Source organism: Tinamus guttatus, unplaced genomic scaffold, assembly GCF_059628265.1.
Source record: "Tinamus guttatus ecotype Peru unplaced genomic scaffold, ASM5962826v1 Tinamus_guttatus_pri_ptg000089l, whole genome shotgun sequence".
NCBI lineage: Eukaryota > Metazoa > Chordata > Aves > Tinamiformes > Tinamidae > Tinamus > Tinamus guttatus.
In genome coordinates, this window is record NW_028288623.1 from 2,698,086 (window position 1) to 2,725,340 (window position 27,255).

The 27,255-nt window shown below is 43.4% G+C and overlaps 1 protein-coding gene across 1 annotated transcript in view; it reads right to left on the reverse strand.

Moving 5' to 3' along the window:
• Positions 1-13,971, reverse strand: part of ITPKA (inositol-trisphosphate 3-kinase A) — a 32,311-nt gene extending 18,340 nt beyond the window's left edge. The window contains exon 1 of the mRNA XM_088520493.1: positions 13,404-13,971. Within this exon, the coding sequence (XP_088376619.1) occupies positions 13,404-13,901 (498 nt within the window). The 5' untranslated portion in view covers positions 13,902-13,971. The remainder of the gene's footprint in view (positions 1-13,403) is intronic.
• Positions 13,972-27,255: the final 13,284 nt, after the last annotated feature.

The window sequence follows — 27,255 nt, forward strand, 5'->3', positions numbered from 1 at the left end:
GTCTTAATCATTCCCCTTTATCTGCTTTAGTCAAGAGAGTCCCCAAGGAGCTAACGCTTGCTGCTTTCTCACACAATTGATCTTCCTGTGGTGTGAGTGCCAGCTGCAGCAGGAAGGCTGATGACAGCGGCCAGGAAGAACGCAAAGAGTGGCAGCGTGCATGCTGCACGAGCAACCTCCTCAGCAGCATCTCCAATCAGACTGCTAGGCAAACTGCGACTACACCTTCATCTCTCTCTCACCATCCAGTCTCCAAAGTTTTGAGAGGAAACATTGCTCAGCCTGTACTGAGCCCTTGACGCTTCCGCTTTTGCACTGAACCATGGGTGAGGGCCACAGCTGCTCAACCAGCCTTTGGCAGGTGTATCCTCTGACTGTGGGGTTTTCATTTCCTGTTTGTACTGCAGTCAAAATGGGCTGGGCTAATTCTTCAGAGTCATGAGAATCACTTAATGCAACCTGTGGAAACACAAATGCAAGACAGATGCCTCAGGTTCCTGCATCTTCCTCTTTGTCATGCCTTTCCAGGCATTATGCAGTAAGACACTTGGCTTGCTCTCCTTTTAGAGTACTTGGTAAATTTGTTCAACATTCATTTTGATGGGACAGAAGGAGGAAGGAGAAAGAAACTGATTATCAGAATCAGACCAAAATCCTTGGGACATAAAGTGCAATACCCCAGTCACTGCTGGAATCCATTCGTAATGCCAGGAGCACATTCCCTCTGCGGGTCAGGAAAAGAGCAAAACACTACGGACTGAAAGCATCGCTCACTACTGCAAGAAGCACCAGTGACCAGAGCTTGCTGACTGTTCTGCAGCAGTCAGCGTCGGCATTTGGCTTCTGATCATTATCACGTAAAATAGCCACAATCTTTATTGCAATCCCAGGCCAAAAGCCAAAGCAGCCAAGGAACTGGATGGCTTTACAGCTGCACACCCACAAAGGTTTCATTCATTTTTTTCACAAGGATTCTGTAAAAGCCAATTTTGTAAGAGACAATACTGCTAACTAAGTGCCAGATTTTGATTTTCTCTTTTAGTAAGAAAGGGTCAGCATTTGCTGTTTTGAGGAATACTTAAATCTCCAGCTTTCAAAGAGAGCTTTAATCAGCCTGTATTTCCTTTGTTGCTACCTACACAACTTGTGCTGTGCTCTGCTCTGGAAAACACTGTCTCTCCAGTGGGATGTTCCGCCACTTGCCCCTATTAAAACTTAAGTGAAACTGAACCAAAGAAGTCCTGTCCCTACCAGGATTCTATCAGAACACCAGTCTTGCTAGAAACTGAAATGTAATTATCCAGTAGTAAATGGAAAGTTCTCAGCATAGGAAAATTGACTCATTTTCAGAGCACAAACATTTGAGATTTATCTAGACTGTCCATCACCTGAAACAATTTTGTGGTAAATCAAACATCACTTTAGCAGATGGTGTGATAGAAGAAGTTTTTCTTAACCTTCAAAGTAGCTGCGATCTAATTCTTCAAAAACTTTCTATGCCACAGTTCAGCAACTGTGACCATCCTCCTTATCCATACTTCGTTTGTCATGGGGCTGGGACACCTAGAAAGACCCTACTTTTAGGATGAAAAAAAAAAGAAAAAAAAGTGAGCCTAGTATCCTATTAGATAGGACACAGAATTACCAGTTCCAAACAGGATAAGTTTTTGGGAATTTCTAAAACCAAACAGCTACGCACTCCTCTATATACAGACCAAAAAAGAGGTCCAGCCTATAACATAGGCAGAGTCTGTCAATTCAAAGTGAACTGAGCATGACCTCAAATTCAAATGTACAAAAAAAAGCCAAACCACTTCAGTCAGGTGAGGCTTCTGCATAACATCAAGACAGGCTGTTTTCAGGCAAGAAGCCAGGAAAGAACTTGAAGTTAATCAGCCCTAGGGGTACTCCAGGCCCTTGGGAAGGGTACTGAGTAAGCGCTGTCTTATTTGCAAGGGTGGTACAGACTTACCTAGAGGCCCAGCTCTACCAGGCTGCACAGGCAGGCTCACCACAAGCTTACCACTCCAGTGATTTAGTGGCCATAGGGAAATTTCCAGTTCAGACAGATAGCCAAGGGAAAAGGAAGAAATATTTTATGCATACCGTTGATTACATCTCCCTGTTTCCCACTAACACATTGGTCACAAACTACTATTATCAGACAGAAATTGAGACTTGGTCTATTACTCCCTGGTCAGACTCTTCTCTTCCTGTCCCTAGCAGGGTGAGATAGTGAATACATGTTGAAAGCTCACCTTTCCACAGCATTCTCACTTAGGGACCAGCATAGGACATACAGGGCAATATCCCTTATACCTTCGTGACTCAGCTTGCCAGGAAGGAATGATGAGTATGGGCTCTAGCATTGTAACAACATAGGGCTCTTGTGCCATAATTCATTTATTCAGCATGAAAGGATGGAAAGCACAAGGGCAGAGATAAGGCTGCTCTAAGATCCTATTGTTACCCATTATGATTAAGCTGCACTTTGGTCACTCTTCACTAAGAGTTTTGACAAACTAGAGAGGACATCAGAGACAAATAACTAACGTCGCAGAGCAGAGATTGAAGGAACTGTGTTTAGCCGAAGAGAGGACTGAGCCTGGTAATTTTCTTCTAATAACACAGGAAGTTTTTGTAACTGGAAGAGCAGTCAGATTTTCCCCATGTCCCCTTGGAAGGGCAAAGACAAATGGCTTCAGTTTGTAAAATAAACAGTTGTGTGAGATATCTGCCTCTATTATGGTCTAGATAGGACATTCACCACCAAGAGCACTGGCTAATCCCAGTGACAATAAGCTGCAGCACTTTTAGAAGAGCTCCAGGCCCAGACACCAAGAAAGCTCATCCTCACTAGTTTAAAGATACTTGATTTCCTGCAGTGCAGTGAATAAAGTTAGATGTTCCCTTTCTGAACTAGATTTCTACATCCTAAGTATGTCATCTACAAAATTAAGTCTCCCCTACCAAGATTTGTCTCTAAATCTTTTTTTTTTTTTTTTTTAGAAATCATTGTATACATGCATGTTTATACATACATAAAGAGGTTAATGACAAGTACTTATTTTTAAAATGCACTTAAATCTATTTTGGTTCTTCCCTAGCCTGATAACTCGGTGTCTAACATCCTAAAATGTCAGACACTCGCTTGTGAAAGACCTGAGAAACTCTATTGCCTCAATATGGGATCTTACTCCAGACTCGCGCCCTTTCTGCTCCAGTTACAGCAAAGTGCAGGTTATAAGAGCTACACTTCAGAAGAGTGTTCAACAGCTTAGGTAATTAACGCTTGTAAACTACACTAGAAGCACTCAAATAAGGCACTCAAGTACCCAAATAAGAAGCAGCATAGTGTTAAATGAAAAGCGTTATTAGAATCTAAAAATATGCCATATAAAGAACAAATCAGACGTGCAGCTACTGGTAGCAGTTTCCCATCTGCTCTTCCATCACAATACAAAGTCCGGCACTCTGCCTCCCCTCTTTTGTCTCTCCCTCAAGCCTACACTTCCATTTGCCCCTCGAGAAGTGAGTGAGGACGCTGCTTCGCCTATCGGACTCCAACCTGCTGTGCAAATAAGGCCCACCCTGGGCAAAAGAATGCAAGTGTCAACACGCGATAGGGCTCTGCTACAGAGCGGGGTGTGGTGTTTACCTACAGGAAAGCCACATCCTCCAGCAACCACTTTAATAGCCCAGAGATTTAACATAGTAGACGTGACAATATTCCAAATCACTGTATCAAAAGGAATTTTCTAAAAACTCATATTTGGGTTTGTATGAGAACATAACAAAGCATGGGTGTTTGCAAATGGAATGTGGCAATGACAGAGGAATTTACAACTGAAGGGAAATGAGGGATCTCCACCCTTCCCACAGGAGTGAGGGAGGCTTCTGGATCACCAGATAGTGGTTTGTTTTCGGAGCAAACCTAAGATCAGAGAAACTCTCCCTTAAGTCACCACAGAGAGCAATACAAGGAATCTGGAGAAGAGGATGACTTCTCCCTTGAGCAAAACTACAGGATCAGAAGAGAATTTCTATGAACAGAACAGCACAAGAAAGACAAGTTGAATTCCTCCTCCGTACCAGAAGTAGATAGTCCCAGCACACATGGGACTATTTAAAATTTTAATTTCCATTGGTTAATCTTAAGAAAAGAGTAAAATTCAGGCTTTATCTAAGCAGGAGTGACTCAACTGAAGACTGGATCTGAAACAAGGAATGTGCTTTCCTGAAGGGCTGTGGGTGTCTGAACAATTGTGTGTTGTACAGAGTATGTTTCTTCCACCCTGTAGGTAAACAAACGTGTTTACAATCAAGATCCTGGGGAATCCCACCTTTTTTAGAAGCACAAACATCAGCTGTTGGTTATTAAGAATGTCACCCAACTTAAAAAAAATAAGGTCATTGCTTATATATAGACCATTTATCCACTACAACTTTTACCTCACAGTAAAACAGAATCACAAACATAAATAAATCGAAAAAAGACTGAAGAATCTTCTACTGTTGGGTTCCTAGTGATAGGATGACAAACCAGGCTCTCCTATCTTGCACAACCACCTAGACCAGTATCCTAAAATTTGGAGCAGGCAGCATCTTCTGTGCCAGATGGGACACAGGTAGCAGAACCCAAGAGCAACTAATACCAATACATCAAAGCCCAGTAGATGAGGAAAAGACAGAAAACATCTGAAATGCCACTTGCAGATGGCTTATTGCTTGCTGAGCATAAGGAGGAAGAAACCAAGCAGAGAAGCACCTTCGCAAGCCAAGAACAATTTTGCTGCCCTGCATGCTCTCATTCTTGCAGAATACAACATGAAAACTGGTGAATTGGTTTCATTCATTCCACGGCCATCCTCTGTCTCAGGAGTTGCGGCAGCACTGTGACCAAGTGATAAGAGAATGCACCTTAAAATCTCCTCCCAGAGGATTTTCAATGGAAAGGAGTATCTGAGGTCTGAAATGAGAGCCTCAGGATTTCATTGTTTAGTTTGCCTGGGTTTATGCAAAGGCAACAGAAAATCTGTTTATCTCGATTTCAAAGAGGAAGACAATACGAACTGGGTTCAATTAGCAGCCCAGAATTGTGACACTCAGCATTTTACACTGTGAAAAGCAAAAACTAGAGGATAGGAAGGTTTCCTACATTCTCCAGGTTACATTCTACTCTGAAGAGAGTTGACCCTTTGTGGAAGCAGTGCCTCTGCTCCTGCAGAGCTCCCATGCGCAGCAGGAAAGGCTGTCGAAGGATCCCGCAGCCAGCACAGCTTATCATGATGAGAACATGCAGGTCACCCTCAGCCAACAGCCCACTCAAACCCCACAAAAGATAACAAACAGCCTATCTGCGAACACGAATGCTTGCTGTTCACATGATTATCCTTCCCATCACTGCATCACAAGCACACAGTGGTGGAAAAAAATTCAGAGAGCACCTTTTAAAATTTGCCTGGCCTCTCAAGAGGACGTTGCAGAAAGGCAGTGCTCCAGATGAGCATTCAGCTCTGTTAATCAAGAAGTCAGTCTCAGGAAAATGTGGTCTTCTGCCTGATTCACTGCATGACCATCTATTTCAGCAACACAGGATCCTGCAGAATGTGGCACTAGTCACTATGTAACACTAACTTGCCTGTGGAGTTGCCCTGAAACATAGAATAGCTGCATTTTATTAAAGAATCATCCATTCTGTGCATCAAATACCATGCCAGCTCGTAATTAAAGGATAGCATATTAAGATGCACAGACTGCACAGTCACTTCAATACTTTTATTTCATAAGTTTTCAGTGCTTGTCTACATGTTTTCCCAATATGGGTGCTTCACATTCTATCAATGTGGTTTTTTGTTTTGTTTTTGTTGGGTTATTTTTATTTATTTACTTGAGAACTTATCTCCTCATGCTTTAAAGCAATAGCCTGCTTGATCATTAATGTTTAATCATCTGCCTAGTCTTATCTCTGTCTTTTCCAATGGCACTCCCAAACTGTCCCAGTTGTTCCCTCTGTCCCCTGCATCTGTCCCGCAGCTATCACAATCCTCTCATCTCCAAAGTTGCCGGTGGTATTTTGGGTTTGTTTTTTTGTTTTTGTTTTCTCTTGACTGGCCTACATTTGAATTAGGCAGCCTCCTCCTGCAGTGTTTCTTTACAAAACACACGCCATTAGAAAGCACAGGAGAAAGTTGTTCCCCATGGCACATGCTGAGTGGATTTTTAAGGATTTTCTGCACAAGTGCTGAACTTCAGAGCATCTGAGTGCATTTCAGTAGCTAAAGGTGCTGACAACTGGCAATAATGTTTGAACCACACTTCCTTTCCAAAGCACATGCTGCACAGTGCACTAGAGCTGGCTGGGGCATTGAAGGTACTTATGCTGACCTTCCATGTCTATGAACGGTGGCCCAGGACATGGGACAGCCGTGAGATACAGCTGCCTCCTGTGCAGCAGGTCCTCCCCAAGCTCCTCTGGGGCTGATGTGTGGAAGTGTGGTTCACACTCCTCTCTGCTCAGCTCCAATCTCTTGTGTGTGCTGCATCCAGGCTCTGAGGTGCGCAAGCACCGCAAAGATGAGAAGCAAATACATCTGATTCAGCACTTCACCATGGGAAACAAGCATAAAGCAGAGTACAAGTATAACATGCTGCCCACAGTGAACATCACTGAGAAGAACCTTTGCAGTTTTTTTTTTTTAATTAGAAAGAAAAGAAGACACAAAGAAAACTGTGTTCTCTGTTGCAGTTCAGAGTAACAAAGGTTAAGACTGGATCATTTTATCTCAGGAAGCAGCAGAGAACAGAACCAGCTTTACTGACAACGAACAAGCTCTCCTACTACTGCTGGACAACAAAAACATTCTCTTTCTATGCGGTATCCAATATAATTGACCAAGAGATATTACTGTTGCAAACTGCTGCAGCCTTCGTAGATCTTTCATATTACATCTCCTTTGATGCAACATCACCAAGCAACAAGCAAGCTAATGCCACTGCCAATAGGCTTCTTGCCTCTACAGTTCCACAGTACTGCAGCCTCCTGCTGAACCAGCAATCATTTCGTGGGTTGGTGAATGATACAGATTTTGGTGCCAATCACATGCAGGCATATAATGTAGCTATCTGTGCTTATTCTATGTGCTTATGGGGGTATATCGCCCATGATCACACCACTGTTACTGAGATCCAAAGTATGGATGAAGTCAGATGGCTGATGAACTGCAGATTAAAGGTGAATGTGTGCAAAATAATGGTTGTTTTGCTAAGCTTGGGTAGGCAGTTTAAAGAGTTTGTGGTCACTGTAGCACTTCATTTGAATATTTCAGCCTGAGGATGAGGAGTATTCCTGGAATTTCGTTTAATGTCAAGTTCCAGCAAAACAGCATCTGTGTCAGACTTGCTTCAGGCACCAATTGGCTTAGAGATCCCCTCCCAGGCTCCATTTTGTGTCAGGTCTGTGATATGGTTTTAAATGAGCTGCCTATTGGGCTTTGGCTACTCTTTCTTCTAAGGATAATATTATCTTTTCTGCCATCACATTTTATAAATAATCACCCCAAAATGAACTAGCCATAATGATCCTTAGTCTTCTAAGGTAAACAAAACAGCACCTACCACATAAATAAAACTGGCATTTTTAGCTTCCAGAAACAGTTTAGGCTTTGGCTGTATTAAAACAAATGTCTTTATACTGTGACCTCTTCATCAAACTGATTCACTTGAATACACTTAATGCATACTAAGCCCTAGCTGTGAGTTGACCAGTTGTTTTTATACTAACTGCCACCAGTTCAATAAAAAAGAACCTTCAACAAAGCTAATGGATTAATAGTGGCAGAACCCCCAAAATATAATCAGACGTGCTAAACTTCCAAATCATTACTTCATGGCAGTATGTTAAGGAATAGTGGCTGATTTTTCACAAACAAATCTTCAGCCCTATCCATGAATTGATGATATCCTGTGAAAAATCGGCCTATATGAGCCCTCTGTATATGAGCACATCATCTGATGGTGGTAAGCCATTACTTTCTTTCCTGCTTTCCAGCTGCAGCAGGCATCACAAGGAGGTTTCAAGCATAGGAATCCGCACACACACACAGAAAGACAAATTTTTGCAAGATACCTAATCCTACAAGTTCGTAAGAAACAAAATTATAACAAAGTTTTTTTTAAGTTGTCCAGCAGGTATTCATTACAATATTAAAAAGGAAAATTAGTGGAAGGGACTAAGTGGTTTATGCAACTGATGTAAAAGAAAAAAATCTTGCAACCTGTAACTCACCATTTGAGATACACCCAGGGTCACAAGTTATTAACTGGCAATATATCAAGCTCCTCTCTCTCAAATGATTTCCTAAGATCTAACTCATTTTCAACTATACAACAGTTTACATTACTTTTAGACGGTCTCCCCTGCTGATGTTTCAGATACACTATACCTCTGAGCACACAGTAGAAAGCCAACCATCCTCAGAGAAGGCTCCCACTTCAAAGTGGTGGTCTGGTAACTGGGCAATGTGGGAAAACCTACATTACCACTGCTCACCTCACATTTGTTCTGCATACAGTAAGAAGATTTCAGTATATAGGAATGTCATTATACATCAGCATTTTTTCAAAATAGCAAAAAGCTATTCTGACAAACTGCCCCACAAGCCACAAATGAACAAACCCTGGTGACCTATAGTCCTTCATCCTCATCAAAACAACCTCAGAATGTCACTGTGTCCTCTATGAGCTTGTGTTTAAAAAGTCCAATTCCTCTCACATTTTCACATCTCACCACAATCTGCACATCTTCTCCAGTACCCTACCTCCCCTAGTGCTGTCCACATACTTTATCTTACCAGCCTACAGCAATGCATGGTCTTGCCCATACTTTCTCCTACTTGCCGTCAGGACAGGAGGCACCATGTGCTATGGCTGGCTCCCGGCAAATTAGCACCAACTGACTGGTCAATGCGCACATGCCGATTCACCTGTGAACAGGCAAAACAGAAGTGCAAACTGCGGAACTCGTGCTGCACCGCTCCCTCACAAGAGAAAAGGAGTGCACTGATTTAGGTTTCTCTCCTCTACCCAGAGGCTGATTTTTGTGGAACTCTAAAAAGAGCTTGGAGGAAACTTTGAAGTCTCTATCCCAATTTGGCTGAAACCTTCTAAAGTTCTGAAGCCTAATTGATAGACAGATTGATTACACAAGCTTTGTTTCTCTAGGAAAGTAGGCTAAAAATCCATTAAGAATCTACTTATGTCATCCCTTCATTCCCATTCTTCATTTAAAAATAACAATTCTATTCTAGTGCAATAGCTTACATAACTCTCTCCTGAGCTGAAATAGTTCAAACTTTCAGCCCATATTTATCAAGTGTGTGTGTATGTATTTTTGTCCATTTTGAGGTGTTTGGTAGGAATGCAAAGTAATAGCTAGAAGATTAGCAAAACTAAGTAAGTCTCAAATGGCTATCTCCTAAACTTTTTGGATTAGTATCACTGCAAGCAAGGACTGAGCTGCTTTTTCTCCTGCAAACTGTCAGTTGTTCTCATGGTTACAGACCTAGGAATTTGGAATGACAGGCCACAGTTATGAGAATGAGTATTTGGCATGTTTCTACCTAGCAAATAACATTCTCCTACAAACAGGACAAGAGACTGCTGTACATTATCATTTTGTTTATTCTTTGCAAAGACCACTTTTCAGAGACTCCGTCCCAGCAAAGAAGGTGCTAACCAGATTTACATATTTCCTCAAATTCCTCACTCATAGAATGAGGACAAAAATACACAGCTCTTGCACTCTCACTCAATTACTATAAATGGGCCAACGGGGCTTTCGCTGGAAGATCCAAGTGTATACATACACTTTCCTGATGGGACTTCTTATCTCCCAGTGTGAAGCAGGGATGGAAAAGCACTCTCCCTCTTTTTATGCAAGAGAAGGTAAGGATGTTAACAGCTGTCACAGGCCAAAACCTATTCTGTCCATTGGCTACTTAAAATATATATATATATATATATATAACCAGAATATCTTTCTGATTAACTGCCAAGATTTGTAGTTCCAGATATGGTATTATGTAAATAAGACATTACATTAATGTCTTAGCCAGTGGGGGACCATGCTCTGGGGCTCACCATCCCTGGACGTTAAAGGCCTAACTAACATTGGGCAGCAAGCCCTATATGTGCAGTAAAGAGCCCACAGCTTTCAGTGCTTGAGACAGACCTTTGGACCACCAGTGCAAGCCCACAGGATTTCCAAGACCCAATCAGGCCAACAGAAAGCTGTTCGCATTTCCAGGTCAACCCACAAGGCCTACGACCAAGAGGCCAGGGAGGGCCTTCTTCAGCTTAGGGCTCAAACTCCCGAGGCTGCGCATGGAAGCCTTGAAGCCCTGATAACAGCAACACTATCATAACTTCTGCTCTTGCAGACAACGACCCGGGCAAGATGCCAAGGTCCCTGCTAGGCACTGGGGAGTCTGGAAAGGCTTGACTGCCCAGCAGTCCTGCGAGTGCTGGTCAAAGCTTAGTCACAAGGTGCTGAGCTCCAAATTCACGCCTCACATTTCCAAAAAAAGTGTCTAGGGAATTTCCATTACAAGGGAAATCTCAAAACGTCAAAATTTCCCATGAGTAAGGCAAGTTTAGTCCATCTCTGTTTTGAGTTTCCTTCAGAAAAGCTTTACCCTTTGTGTTCAACTCTGAGAATGAGTTTTCATTTGTTACAATACATACACTAAAAACAATATATATGAAAAAATGTGCAAATTCACCTCTAAAAAGACTCCTTTACAATATGAAATCATTCCTCAAGTCATATTAAGATTTCTAGTTACCTCCACATGCACATGCTTGCCTTGAAACAACAGCCTTCCCTTATAAAGCACAAACTTATCTATGTGGCCTCAAGATTAGTAATAGAGAAGATAAATTCTAGAGAGATGAAGCCATTGAGGTATTTAAAGTACACACTTCCACTTTGGCATAACATTTACTCATAGCTTCAGTGAAGAAATAGTACCTCTAAAGAGGTGAGAGCCGAGTGTGGAAACAGCATCATCAAAATGCTGTCCCATCGGGAGAAACACCAATAGCAACGAGCCTGGCCTGGACATCACCAGCTATCACTAAGGCCACAGTGCAACCACGTGAGGTGAACGGCAACATGCCTTCCCACAAGGAAATTGCTCATTCCTGGGATTCTAGCTCCCACCTAGCTAGCAGAAAGGAAGGGAAAGACAAACTGCATGAGCGTGTATTAAGCCAATAGAATATTTGGCCCATTTTATTCATATAAAGTGTCACAAAGCTGTTGATATTTAGTTCTGGCATTTTAGAATCACAGGTCCCAGTTCCAGTTTGCCAACTTGCTGCAGAAGTGAGAGTGAAAAAAAGAACATCAGGCCAGAACTCAGGTTCATGGTAGCCAGTTCACACCACCTTCTCCTACGTGGCAAATACAGGAAAGAAATGCTGTAATTAAAAACATGAAGCACTTAACCAACCAGACAATAAACCTCATGAAGATGCATTAAACTCGGGCAGCCTCCAAAAATATCTTTTTCAGAAACTTAATTTTTCTTAATACTAAAGTTCCCAATTTCCCTGGCACCTAAATGAATAGGACGCTTTTTCAGACTTTAAATATTTCTAATATGGCTATTTTTGACTGCCTATAAATCATTTTTAAGGACCTTAAAAACAAAACAAACAAATAATCAAAAAAAAAAAAAAACTTTCATATTTTTGTTCCCTGTCATTAAAAATGCAATGGAATGCTTCAGCTATTTGGTGCCTAGCAACTTCATAAAATTTAAAAGGAAGTAGTACAAGTTAAAGCCACTTATGCTCTATGTTTTGGATATGTCCAGGACACACTCCAGAAGAGGATATAGTTCTAACTTAATGATTTAGCACTCAAAAGTGCAAATAATACCACTGATCTCAGAGGAGCAAACCCTTAAAAGGCCATATGGCTCCTTTCCTGAAGGATAATTTTGCTTCAGTCTGTGTTCAGAGACAAACTAACTGAGAGGTGCCACAGCATGCTGTTCCCTGCATTGCTCAAGTGTTACTAATAAATTCTTGTTCTCTATTAACCACGTACACAGCCCAGGGTTTACCTCTGCAGAATTCATTCTCACACATTCACCCCCTGGAATAGCAGGGGTATTGAGCCAAATGATTCAATAGCCCTTTTCCATCTTGAACTTCTATTCTTCTGGTACTTATACAAAATCCCCACGCACGCAGCAGAGTTTAAAAGGAAAGCAATAAAGCTATAGAGCAGTAATTGTTTCCCCCTGTATGCCAGTTTCTATCGCAGGATCAAAAGGACTTTGAGCATAAATTGAGGGGTAGCATTATTCACTCCTTGATATGGAATATGCCAAAGTACAACACATTTTTCTTCCAAAGGTAGGCCACAAGTTCATGCAAACAAAGACAATATTGCACACAGCATTTTAGCTCTTGTAGTATGTGTCCTCCAGTGTAGTAAGCCTGCAATTACCATGAGAAAAGTCCAGCTGGAGGTATCACCTACAAGTAGCATTATTTCTTGCTTATATGTTTCTTCAAAACATAAGCTCTGCTTGAAAACAATTCAGTGCCAATCAGCCAGCAGTATGAACAATTTAAGTTGTGGTCTCAATAAAGGTAGGAGGGAGAATTTGCTAAAAGCTGCATATTTCAGTTACAAAGCACCAAGAAGCATATTATAAAGACAGGCAAATATACGTTACAGATCATGGCAGGAAAAAAAAAAAAAAAAGGCAAAGTATATGCCTTTAAAAGTGCAGTTTATGGGTGAAGGCTGCCAAATTACAGAGGGGATTTGCTGAGAAGAGCATGTTGCTGCCAGGAGGGACAAAAGCAGCATTCTGCCCACTAGAAGCTCCTCCCCGGTTCCTGTCACGCTCACAGCGAGAAGCGGCTCAAAAACTGACAGCCTCCGACTCCGGGACTGAGAGAGACAAAAAGTACCTGCTGGTAAATGCTTGGAGGGAAGAAAAAAAAAAAGTTATTTTGGAGAGCTTGTAAAAGACAGCAGAGGAAAAAATACCCATGATCAGAAAACGGTTCCCCTGACCACTAATAAATAACTAAATGAGGACTAATCTGGTGGTATCAAGAAGCACAACTTGGCAGCAGAAACAAATAAAAGCAGCGCACACCTCTTCAGGTTTCAAAGAGCTAACCCTCGGGAGCCTTTTTAAAGCAGGCGCAGCAGCCCGTACGCTGCTGTTGCAGCGAGGCCCCCGGGCGCCCGAGCCGCAGGGGCTGCCCCGCACGGCCGCCGCGCTCCAGCGGGGCCTGGGCATGTCGCGAGTCGCCCCCGGCCGGCGGTGCCGCCCCCGGGACGCGGCAGCCCCATGCGAGGCGCCCGCGCCTACCTGGTTGGTGTCCTCGCCGTGCTCCAGATGCACGATGCCCTGGCTCCTGCCCTCCGTGTCGCTCAGCAGGTCGTCCTCAGAGTCCTCGAGCAGGGACGAGGAGCCCGTGGAAGAGAGCGAGGAGGTGGAGAGGCGGCGGGACTGCAGGTGCGATGAGCTGTCCGTCCTCAGCCAGCCGCCTTCCGGGTGCGGCGACGGCGGCGCTCGGGCGCTGCTCTGCGCCTCCTCGCTCTCCTCGGCGGTGACGGTGAGACGGGGGATGACGGGTGGCAGGACGCCGTTGGGGGGCCGGCAGCCCCGCTTGGCCGGGTCCGGCAGCTGCCGGGCGGCGGCGGCGGCCACGGCGGCGCAGCGAGCCTCGAAGAGAGAGCGCAGCTCCCCCACGCTCAGCCGCGTGCCGCGGCTCAGCTCCGGGCTGCTGTGCAGCCCCGCGCGGGGCTTCATGGCGGGCTCGGCGCCCGGCGCTGCGCTCCAGCACGAGCGGCTCGGGGCGTGCATGGGGCAGCGCCGCCGCCGCCGGAGAAACTTCTTTGTGGCTCAGCCGGCCGCCGCTGCGCCGAGCGCGGCCGCCTCCCTCATGCCCAGCCCGCCTGCCCGGGGCAGCAGCGCCGACTCACCCGCCGCCGAGCCCGCCGGCCCGGCGCCAGGGCCATGGGGGCGCGCTGAGCCCGCCCGCCCCGCTCCGCCTCGGCACTGAGGGGAGGAGCGAGCCGCGCAGCACCGCGCCGCGGAGAGCCGCCGCCACCCGCCTCCGCCGCCCTTTTGGTTTCGGTTTCCCTGGGGCGGCCCGAGGAGGCGCCCTCGCGCCGCGCCCCGCCCCCCCCCGCCTTACCTCCGCGCGCCCCAACGGTCCCTCCAACGGTCCCTCCAACGGTCCCTCCAACGGCCGCTGCCGGCGGCGCGCGCCCCCACCCCTCCCCCTGCGCCGGGTAACGGCCGCCCGGGCACGGCGGCTGCGCGGCGGCTCCTCCCGCCCTGGGGACGGGGCAGGGGGGTCGTTTTCCGCCGCTACCCGTGGCAGGAGGCGGCGGGGTCTGTGCGCATCAGTGAGCGCGGGCTGCGCCGAAGGGGTTTCTCTGGAGCCCCATGGGCCACCGAGCCGTCCCGGTCTCCTTTCCTGAATGGATTTTCCCCAAATCCCCCCCTCCCTGCCCGTTTCTTGCATACTGATCTCCAGCTCTCTCCCAAAAACATAACCTCTGCTGGATTGCACGTTTCAATGGTAGATGTTAAGACCTTTTGAATAGGGAAGGTGTCCTACCCATGGGGTGGCATCAGCTGAGGTGACCAGTGAAATTAATAAATTTTGGAACCAACTGCTGAATCTTCAACTCGTTTTTTTGCTCATTTACCTCATTGTTTCCTTGTGCTCGCCCATCTGCCTCCAGCCATCTGCTCTCTCCTGCCTGTGAGCTCCTGAGGAACGGGCTGAGCTCGCTTGGCACCCCTAGGTCCTGCAGCAGTCGCAGTAAGGATTTGTTAGCCCTCCCAAAGCCTTGCGATTACTTGGAGTGCGCTGTTCTATACTCCCAATCCTGCCCGCACTCACCAAAAAGGCCCAGTTCACCTGGCAGCACACAAAGTGCGTGCCCGTGAGCCTGCTGCCGAGCTTGGAAATGCCGGGGAGCAATGGCAAAGGAAGCTCGCCAGCTCCATATGTGAAAATCTAGGCGTCCTCAACTGCCTTGCCTAGCCACTAGTTTTGCCAATCTGGGTTTCTAACTTAAACTGCCACATCTTGTGGTGGATTTAATTTTGCCATGTCTTGTGATGGATTTAATTTGCAGTATAGAAGCTCTTGCCACCGTTCTCCCAAAGGCCACGTGTAAAATTGTAGTAGAACTATGAAAAGCGTGATTTTAACTGATGGCTTTATAAGAAGACTCATTCACCAGGGTGAATTTATGGAAACAGAAGAAAACAAAGCAGCTAGTTTTAAATGAGTATAAAAGATCACGTACACAAGTTGAACCATTTAACCAATACAAGTAACTATCATAGCTTCAGCTCTGTAGACAAGCAAGATGGAAAGAGAATTCATTCACAGGAGAGAGATAGTGATCACAAGCCAAACAGGAATTTCTGGAAGCGTAAAGGCAAATCAGCTTCCAGCATCTTTTAGGCACCACTGTGTGTGCTGATTTTACGATTACAGGGTGTGTGATCCTTGATGAGGAAACCTTACTTCCAGCAACTGTTCTGAGACCACCAACTTTGAGACCATTACTTCGCAGTTATTAGTTAATAGTAAAATAATAAGATATTATTTAAACTAAGTTTCAGCTAATCAAGATGGATACAAAGTATATGCAATACATTTAATTTTAATAAACTAATGCATATATAAAAATACGTTATTTATTTCTAATAATATAAATTAATGGTGACTTGTTGGATAGGTAAACTTAGCTGCTTTCACAGTGTCAGCCTCAAAACACTTAGGCAAACTCTTAAGTTTGCCTAAGATTTAATCCAAAGATGTTAAACACTAACAGAAGTACCAAGAGATTCCTCAGTTATGACCACGTTAATTTGTAAATGTATAACTACTTTAACATGCGGAGTCGGGATTCCTGGCCTGGGGTGGGACAAACAAAGTGCTAAAGACGCTTGGGAAATGCCACATTCTGGGCTGTAGGGTGCTGTCCCCGCTCACTATTGATGCCTGACTGAAGTTAAATCTGATAAAATGCTGATATGTCGTCTGTCCCATTTCACAGATGGGCAAACTGATACACAGACAGTAAATGAGTTGACTACAGTCATCCAGTGAGTCAGAGACAGAACAGAGTGCGTCAGGTTTGCTGCCTGTGACTCTAACCACCAGCTCACGTTCCCACCTCCAGGGCTATTAAGTCATATTTATCTTGGTTGTTCTTATTCATATTGGTGTTACTTCTTAACTGCTGTGGTTTCAAGTTTCACACACTGCTGCCACAAAAATAACTTTCTACCTTTATTTATATTGGAAAAAAAATCATTCCCATGAAAGCCTTTTCTAAACAGTGTTATCATTAACATATTGCCTATTTTTACTTCCTTTAGTTTGCATTCATACCAGATATCTAAGCCACGTTCAAAGACAAAAAAAAAGGTGTTGTGGACATTACATCAAGTTGAAAAGCTTTCATACAGACAGGAATTTAAATATGATCTGGGGGGAGCCCTGGTTTTAGCTGCTTAGCACATAAAAAATATTTTGCTGTGTATGTGCAGTTTCTCACACAGTTGGGTGCGTGTCAGCCACATCTTTAAATTCCAGTCTGAACGAGAAGACCTGAAAAGAATCTAAGACCTAAGAAGACCTGAAAAGTAGCTAAGAGTTGTGGTTCACTTGCCATTTCCAGATACAACCAATATAAGCAATGTAATGTTTACAATAAATTACATTTTTCTGGGAAGCTGATATAATTTGAGAAAAAAAAAAGAAGAAGAAGAAGAAATGGGAAAACTTTCAGAAAACATGCATACCTGCAGGCCCCTTTCCGGGACTTGAAGAAAGGCGTGTGGTCCCGAAAACTCGCCTGCCTCTTCCAACAGTATCAGCCCGTCCAAGGGGAGATCCTACCTCTCCTACAAGGTTTTCACGGAAAGTCTACGCTTCCCTCCAGTGGCTGAAACTAAGATCGCAGCCCCACGTGGAAAGTGCGGGTTTCACTGACTCCTCATGGGAAGGGCGAGGAGCAGAAGCGGCTCCATGGGCAGGAGAAGGGGCGGGTGCAGCAGGACCTGGGCGAGCCTCGCTGGCAGACAGCAGTAGGGGTGGAGAGCAAGTCCTTTACCCGCAACCCGCCCCCAAGTACAAACAGGCTGTGCACCGGCTGTGTTTCAGCTGTTGCCTCTTTGCTGCTCGATAGGATAAGTGGGTAGGTTAGTGCCTTACAGTCACGCCCTGTTTTATCACATAGACATAGCCAAAATTAATTATCCAGCTGCAAAGTTACTGCATGCAAGAGGAGAAGGAGATTCCTGAGCCAGGTTACATGAAGTGAAATAAATCCTTGCAGTAGGTGGGAGCTGTTTACTTTTCAGATTAAATTTCGTAGGCTATTTGCCAAAAACCTCTGTGCAAGCCCTGGAGACTTTTTGACCTAAGCTCTGGATATCTGCTCAGTGAATTTGACCTAAGCTCTGGATATCTGCTCAAGGAGTGCCACATGAAAAACAATGTAGAAATCAGTTTTTATGTCCCAAATCTAGTTTCTGATTTTTGAGATGATAATGTGGTTAGTTATTCAGATGTGAAATGACAGAAACTATGCTTCAGCTGTCCCCTACCTGACATGTCTTTCTCACAATCTGTGGATCAGCATGTGCAGAAATGATTTTTCTGTTCCTCAGTCCCTCAGCCAACTCATCTGTTAGCACCCCGTTGCATAACTCCTCAGGAACCCAGATGCTGGGAAAAGTTCATGACTTGGAAGGGGAATCTAAAGCTGCTGGAGAAACACAAAAACCATTATGTGGGTTTTAAGCCATGGAATAAAGCCTGTCCAGATGCAGATTCCCAGGACATGAGAGAGGGGATACAGATCCTCACCAAGGAGGGAGGTGCTGTATTTTGGCAGAGGTGAACATGTTGGTATTGTACTGAGTGAGGGATTAAATGAACATTCAACTATGGAGGTCCCCTCGTGGCTGAAATTAAAATTGCATTTCTAAACTCTTCCTCAACAGAAGTACCTTGAACTACTCAGATACTCACGTGTATTAGGGGAGCAGGTGGTGGACAGGATGGCTCAAGCACAACAAGGTGCCATTGGTCCCTAGGAAAAGGGCCTGCAGAGCTCTGGGACTGCAAAGTGAGAACCGTGACAGTGAGCAAAGACACAAGGGCAGGAAAGGGAGAAGGAAGGTGGTCATACAGCACCTCTGCTACAAAAACGAGCTACAGCAGTCTGCTGATACAGGGTATGGGGAAGAGTTGAAGAGAGAGGAGGTCTCAAACGAGAGAAAAGCAGTGGGGAGAAAGGTCACTCTCCTGCCACATCCATTGTGCCCTTTGCTGCGATATTACTGTTCTCACTGCTTTCCCTGTGAAAGGGAAAGAGTAAGGCCAGTTATGTCCACTTCTCTCTAGCCCATCAGCAGTACTTTCTTCCCTGGCCTCTTCCCTGGCCTTTCACACTGGCCTCGGGGCTGATATAGCCAGACAGTGGAATAAAGAGGAGCAGTGAGGGGAAAAGAAGTGTAGAACACTGTAAAGAAGGGCAGGATATGACTTATCACATACACAGGCAAACTGCTTCTATAGGTTTAATTTTACCAGTTCACCTTGCAACCTAAGGGTTAACTTGAAGAAGATAATGGTATATTATTCCCTATCAATCAGAAGAGAATAAAATGTATCTCAGCAAGAAGCTATTTCACTTTTAATAAGTCAGAAAGTATAAATTACTTTTTAAAAAATCAGATTACTGAGAAAATGAAAAGACCAAAATAGTGCAACTAGTTTAGATTTTAGGAAAGATTAAAGCAGAATCTAATGCTTTCCACACAAAGCATCACTAGTAGTATTTATTCCAGCAAAGGATCTGTCATGGTAGCTAAATTTAAATGATCTTCTTAATGATGGTTATTTTTAGACAAATGTGGTCAGAAGTTTATATCCCAGCTGTCACAGATCTGTATTCCCCATTTACAGGGGAAAGTTACTGGAAAACTCTTACAACTTCTTACTGAGCCACACAATGTGCTCTGCCAGTTCACTTCACGGTGCTGCACTAGAAGTCAAAAATATCCTGTACAATCATAAGAACACCCTAGAAACAACGATGGTGCCATTTGATTATATCTTCAGGAAAAAAAAAAAGGCAAGCAGGAGTAATTACTAAGTAATGAAGAAGCAATTTTTGTTTTCATATAAGGATCTATTTTGTGCTTAGAATATTTTCAAGGCTACTCTAGACACATAGGTGCTCTTTAGCATGACCTAGTTGCAAACTAGTGCCAGTCTGCCTATAGCAATGTTTGTTTTGTCCTGCATGTGCATGTTGGCAACACACATTTGTCCCGTTTTTGCAGGCAATGAAGAAATTGGCAGGGATTTTTATTCACAAGACTTAGTTACTCAGTTGTATGTCACATGGAATCCGCTGAGTTGCAGAACAAAAATAGAAATACAGGCTAGATTAAAAATAAAAAGGGTTTGCAAAAATATTCAGGAGGCTTCCTCCTTTTTTTTTTTTTAATCCAGAAAGTGAAATATTAACGTGCTTCTCAATTCTCAATTGCTTAACAGCGGTTGCACTTGATCTCTTTCCTTGAAGGAAGTCCTTTGCTTGAAGAATTAGGAAGCAGCAAGAGAAGGACATTGCCAAATCCGCTGCCCACGTCAGCCTTGTGCCTTCTTACGTAGCGGTGGGGGAAATGAGCGGGGCGCAGGGTGCCGGGGCGCAGGGTGCCGGGGCGCAGGCGCCCGTGGCGGCGCGGGCGCTTTCAGCACTCGGGACAGCTCCCCCTCCTGCGCCACCCACCCGGGTGGGAACCTGCCACCCACCCCGAGCACGACTCTCCGATGCCCCTCTGTAACCTGCAGTCAGCTTTCCTGCGTTGTGCCCGGCCTTTGGAGGCTACTGGCACCAAGGCAGCGTTTAAACCAAAACAAAACTTAGTTACTGGTGCTGAGTTACGTTACTGGGTTCTGCTGCTCTCCAGAATGGAGCTCTCATATTCCATTGTCACCTAAAGTCCCAGACACTGCTATTGCTAATGTCTGTGGTTTTTTTATTATTATTATTTTTTTATTAGATTCCTCAAAGGTTTTTTGACAGTAAAAAGACAAAATTCATTTTTAAATTGCAGTAGCTGAACACAAGCCATCCTCTTACACATTCAAACTTGCTTCAGGTTGTTTTCTAAAATACTCCACGGTGAAACGAGTCCTCGTTTTGAGCTACTAACCTTAATATTTGGTAAGGCAGAAAATACAGGAGCTGCAAAGCTCTTAAAGACATGCTCAGGAATTTTCATCCTGTTCTCCTATCTTACTTCCTCTTAATGCTAAAATGAATACTACAAAAATCACAAGCTAAGTATCAGACAAATCCTCTGCCAACTGGGCACCCTATAACAGATGAATTTAAGTTAATGTGCCACAAGCTTGTGCTAACAAGAGGCAGGGATTCAGATACACTGAGCACTATTTAACCTTGCAGTAGGTCTCATTCACTGCCAATTTGCTCAAGGAACTGGGTGTAATAGTGTGTGCAAGGCAGGAAAACACATCTATGTAGCATATAATATTAGAGTGCTTCCCTTCTCAGACAGAACTCAAGTTAATCCCAAGTTGATAAAGATATTAAAAGAGCAGGGTAGGATCCCTGACAACAATATTGGGCTTTCTAAAGAAGTACCACATGGACCATGCTCCATACAGTGCAATAGCATCTGTTTGGCCACGACCAAAGAAACAATTATATCCTCAAAAGTCAACTCAACTTTATATCTGGCTGATGCTTAACTTACTGCTTCAGACAAAATCTTGATTATCTTTTCTATACTTCAGTACTTTCATTTTTAGACTGTTACTTTCTGACCTGTCTCATTCCTTGCAGGTTACAGCAGAACATAAGCTGAAAAACAGAAGTAGAAACAGAACATCTTCACAACATTGGCTTTTAAAGGAAGAAGTAGGGAAGAGGGCTGCCACCTCCACTTGTTTGCTAGCAAACATGTTACAGTGAAAATTTTCCAACTAATGTCTTTATTTCACCTGTGAGATCAACAAACAAAATAAATTTGAGAAAATCTCTTGTACCTGCAAAGGATATGTCTTCTACAGACTACTCCACAGAAATGGATCTGATCCCAGAGGCTCTGCTCACATGAGTAGTCTCACTGGTCATGGCTTTGGATCCCTCACCAGCACTACCTCCACCAACAGGGCTGTCAGGGCTGACACAGCCATCCAAATTTGTAACGCAGACCCTTAGGGCACCTCGGGATCACTGGTCTGTGTCCGCACTCCTCACCTCTTGCTCCATTTCCAAGCACACTGCCTGCTACAGCACCTCACAGCACCCTGACACGGGCCTGCCAGCCCTCAGCCTCTGCACTGAACAGATCTCTCAGCCCTACCAGAACAGGACCTTATATAGAGATACTTTACATAAAGAGACCATAAACCTCATAGAGATATAAGGGTTGCCACACATTGCCACCTTCTCTCACCTGCACTTATCTCCTTGCACTGATGTGTTGTGGTAAGTAACAATTCCTGAAAGTGGGAAGGCTTGAGAAGTTGTTCCTGTTTAGGAACAATCCCCTAGCCTGAGACCTGGCATGTAAAAATGACTTGGTTTTGCAACCCTGTACAGACAGCCAAGGCTATGCATGAAAGACAGCAAACAGATTCTCCTTTGCTCTGGTCAGCATTGGCACATTAAGCGAGGCACTCACGTACACATCTGTTATTTTTCAATAATCAGGAATTTCTGCAGAAAGCCCTGTTGTCTTTTGTGTAAGCCCATAGCAAAGCCTCATTCATGCGGGCACATGCCCAAGAGTCTGTCCGGCCTGCAGATTATTGACCTGCACTGCAGCAAGTCTAATTTTGCATGCAAGCAGGGAGAGATTAGATATGAGTAATTTGCCTGATCTATTTGAAGTGAATCATGAGAATATTGAGATACAGAAAGTATCCTGTTACCAGAAAGTAATGGTGACCTTGCTCATTATTTTGAAAGAAAACCGAAGATATGGCATTTTTGCTACATACATTGTTTAAGTATTTTTTTTAATTTAATTTCAGAAAAAGGTGAAGCTTTTTTGATAATTATCTTTGATAAGATACAATCAAGTGATGATAACCGTGTAACCTTAATGATGCCAATTAGGAAAGGATGACATAACCATAAACATTTCACAAACAATCAAAATAGACAGTCTAGTTCTTGCAAGAGTAAATGTTGCAAGAGTAAATGAGTATAAAAGTAAATAAAAATAACATGTAAAAAGCTATGTTCAAGGTCTGGTTCTTCCAAGCTTTTTCTGTGGTAATGTGTATAGTGTTCAATTATTGTTTTCTTTCAAACTATTTTGAAATTAAGCAGTAACAGGCTGAATGGAAAACAGTAATTTCTAATTTCAGCATTAAAGAAATGTATTTCTCTTGATTTCTGCTGAAGTTAATGGGGACCATGAGAAAATCCACTTTCCCTAGGGTCAGGGACCTGCATTTGTCATTTGTTCAGATCAGAATATAAATATTTCTGTCTACTTTGATAAACTTTGAGATTTCCTATGCCATTCTCCCAGTGAATCTTTTCACTCATATTTATGACCATAAACTGTCCAGTACCCTGGTGCAAAAGCTAATGCTACCGTACCTGTGTGCTGACTTCATACTGGGCACTTCTCTCTGTGTTTAGGCCATCACTAAGGGTGCAAAGAGTTGTCTTCCATAACATAAACTAGGATTGCAGATCACTCACTTGGGCTTTTGTCTCTGTTTCTCTTCAAGGCAGCAGATTTCTACCTGCATTTCTATAAAATGTCAGGAAACATTTTATAACCCAGGAGTGCTAAATTTTTCAGTAAATTATTCTCAGTTCTCTGATAGAATAGGCATCTCAGTAATGAAGCATATCTCTAGTCTTTTGAACCCACAGTGTGTTCTAGTGATTCATCCACAAATTTGGTTTTGATGTTGCACAGTTTGTCCTAATAAATAGCAGTAACCAAATAGCCCTGAAAAAGTAGATTATCTGGCTCAAAACCAACCAACCAACCAAACCAAAAACCCCTACCACAAACATGGTCTTTACTATGATGAAAAGACATAGCAAAAGCAAACAACAACAAAAAAAATGTTATGGGTATTTTATTTGTGTCCCCAATACACTATTTGTCACAACAAGTACAATTTTACATGGCCACATGATGACCAGACAGGAAGCAAAGAAAAAACCACATCCTCTCTGAAACTACAAGGAGAGGATCTTTGCTTCCCCAGTGGGGCTTTTATCAACCTGAGGAAACACTCTGTTTTTAGCTTGATTAGCTTTTTCAGTGGAAAGGGTGATTATTAATTAATTATATTTACTATTTTACTATCTGGAACCTTTTTTTGTTTTCCCCAGCATATCAGCTAGAGGAATAGTGAATCACATTTCACCTGAACATTATCAAAAGACTTGCAAAAAGCCCGAAAAAAAGCTTCACAAGGACACAAGAACCTTCAGAAATGGAAATAGTGGTCTGAGATGATACTAAGAGATGGAAATCAAATGTCTCAGGGTTTTTCAAGGGTTTGGCTTTTCATTTTAGGAAACACATTTCTCTCTCTGACAAATTTTGGTCATTATCATAAAAACCTTTTCCATTTCCTAGTGACACACATGCCTATGCGCATAAATGCCTAATGGTAAATTCCATATGCAGCCATAACCTAACATCTTATCTTATTTTCCAGATTAACATATGAGGATCAGATTTATAAAGAGATATTCATACAGGGGAAATTGCTAAATATCTGCCTCAAAAAAAATGATGGGGATGCATCAAAGCACTCAAAATAAAACATCTTTTCAAATGTGGACAATTAAAAATTACTCTATTCATTTTAATGTCTTGAATTGCACTGAGGGCACAAGTTGATCTCCAGTATCAGAAGCAGGACAGTTGAAGCAGAACAGTCCTCACTTTGGTGCTTGCTAGGGTGAAAGGTTGGGGCAAGCAGGTTAATGAGCTCCTGGGATAGGGAAACCATCAGCGTCCAAGTCGAAACTGAACTCTTGGTCTAGAGAGAATGAGAAGAGGGAGAGAGACTGAAAGAGAGTGAAGGGAGAGAGTGAAGGAGAGTATAGAAGCATAAGAACTTTGAGAGAAAACACCAAGTCAAAAAAGGCATTGAAACACCGAAGACTTTGAAGTAGCTTTCTTCAGGTTTTTATATCCAAACACATATTCACTCTTGCCTCGCCCCCACTTCACCACTAGGTGGCCCCGTATGAGCTTGGATGAAGAATTCCTTACCCGCCTCAAAGACGCCTCAAAGACACGCCGGCATTTAAATCTGTTTAATTTCCAAGAGTGCTTGACATCAAAAGAAAAGGCCTTCGAAAGTCTGACCACATGGGGTGAAACACGACAAGAGTTTGAACAGCTCTAAACTCAAAAGCTTGAACTAGAATCCAGGTCTCAGGTCCTGGTTCAGTCATAAACTCAGGACGCGAAGCACCAGTGTAGGCAGGACAAGGAATTCACACAAATGGGTTCATGGTGTGTAACATCCTTGAATTCACGCTTTCAATCTGCGCAGCACTGGCAAAATCACAGGATGGCACCCACCTTTGGGCACTTGCTTCGGGAAAGAGAGACCATCTGGAACTGGAGGAGAACAGCAAAGATGAACAGAGATCTGCAAAATGTAGCCAGTGTGGAAAGCTTAAGAAAAGTGGACTTGCTTAGTCTATAGAGGGTTGAGAGGGTTGTGAAAAGTCAGTCATGGGAAGCTTTAAAGAACAGGTTTGTCAGATCTGTGTCAGGAGAGACCTCTGTCTGTTTCTTGTTCCAAACACATCCATTCCTGGCCCTCACTGGGGTCTCAGAGACTCCTGTACACTTCAGTAAATTGGACTTCCCATTTTCCCGAAGTTTGAGGTGTTGTTGAATCCTCTCTTAACTCTTCATTTCTCAGAAAGAGGGAAGTAAAGAAAAGCACTGTTATTATGCCCAGTAGGTTTATTCCAGATGCACTTCCATTAGTAGATTCATAGCTGAGACAGCAAATTTTAGTCAATCTCCCAGAAGGAGGGTACAGACTGTAAACAATCGTTTTCAAGAGGACAGCCCTTCAAATCTCCCATCTATGCTTTGGGCACCAAAGATTTCATCAATGCATTTTCAGAGATGCTTGAAGATGCTCTTGCCCAGACCGGCAGCACCTCCAGCCTATGCCCACTTGAAATCTCTACCCTGTACAGTGCTGTGCTCACAGCCCTTGAGTTATTTTCTCTTTTCAGTGTGCTCAAGGCACACCTACCTCACAGCCGCAAGGCCAGGAATTGCAATACATGGTCTTTACTAAGGCTGCAGGACTTTAAAAAAATATATGCATATATATATATATATATTTCATATATATATATAAAGCAGTTTACATGCAAAATAAATAATTAAAATATCTATTTTAGAACTATTATTTATTCATGTTATTATAATATTAGAGTAGATATTCTCATCAGCTTCTAAGCCTGCAGGACAAGATCTGTTTCAGATACAAACAAAACCCAAAAGGCTGAGTGGAATGAAAAACTTTGGCAAAGGTTGTAACAAATGCCAAACACATAGCCCGCAGTCAGCTGCCAGCAGTGAGACAGGGTACTCCTGAGAATCACACAGCATGTAAACAAGGGCAACAGGAACTTAATGGAACAAATCCAAATTCTGACAGAGTGTTCATCTAAGTGGGTGTCTGTCTCTGTATAGCAACAAAGACTACTACTATGAATAAAAGCATTGTTATGACCTTTTATTTTAAAAAAGCATAAAACCCCAAAAGAATTGTACCTCCAGCAATAGCTGCTGTGCTACAAACCAAGACTCCAACGCTGTGATCTCAGCCTGCCAAACAGGAGCCTAATGAACAAACACAAAAGACTGCCCTCAGCACCACGTATTACTCCACCACTAAGGCAAACCAAAAACCTTTGGGATAATCATGTGTTTCTGTTAGCTAGAGTGATTTCCCCCTTTTCTTTGTTTCTTACCTAGGCTGTCATTCTGGAACTGGATAGATCCAAAAATCAGTTGTTTAATAGCAGGTGGCAGATGGATTCTCTTCTAACTTCATCAAATTCTCATGCTTATCAAGAGCAGAAGTTTCAAGGAGGTCCTTCACCTTCAGCAAAAATGCCTTCAAAATCTCCTTTGCTTTCTATTCACATTTCAGCATATACCAATATGCCCCACGTGGAGCAGGTGCCTGAGGGCCTCTCTCAGGGAAAGGCCCCGCTCCAGCAGCTGCATCCAGCAACTCGCCCTGGCCCCGGCACGCGCCTCGGGAAGCGCCCACCTGCCCTGCTGTCCCCAGCCGTGGGGCCTCCGCACGACAGCTGGGAAGAAGGAAGCTGGGAAACGGGCTCAACGTAAGGAGGCAAAGTGGGAGTAGAGATATTGCTCGTGGATTTGTAAGCAGAAAAGCTTTCCTCATGCTTCTGCTCCGTTGTAGAAATATAAGCAAGCGTGCCTGCCACGCTTTGGGCACCTGTGCTGAGCTCTGCTCTGAGCTCCAGTGATGGGTGGACTGTAGTCCTTTTGTGGGACACCACAAACAACATGTCTCTGCAGAGTAAGATAACGGGAATTCTTGAGGAAAAAAAAAACTTTAATCTCACTAAATTTTAAAATAACTCTAGGAAAAGCTAAAGGAAGAACCTTGGAAGTTTAAAGCAACACAAAAAAGTGTTCTATAATTGGGAACAAAGGTGATAAAAATACAAGTAGTGTGGAAATCATGCTAAGCTGCCTCCATTTCATAACCTATGTAATATATCTATGATATAATATACATTTTGCATTTGTTGATTCATTTCAGTCAAGAGACTGACTGAGGTTATGAGCTCTTGAGGTTTTTCTTTAAAAGAACTCTTATTAGAAACAGCATTGGAACAGTGCACCTCTGTGTATGTTCAATGGCCAGTCAAATTATCAGGAGAACTTGCTGAAATTTCAGACAATTCTCATGTAAAGACATAAGACATCTGTGTGTAAAAACTCTGCCTGTGATAATTTAGTTCATAGAAAGTATCTAACTATGTAAACTATTTATTTATTAGCTTTTTATTTTATAATAGAGCACAACTTACAATTCTGAGTATGAAGGAAGTGAGAAAAGAAATGCTGTGAC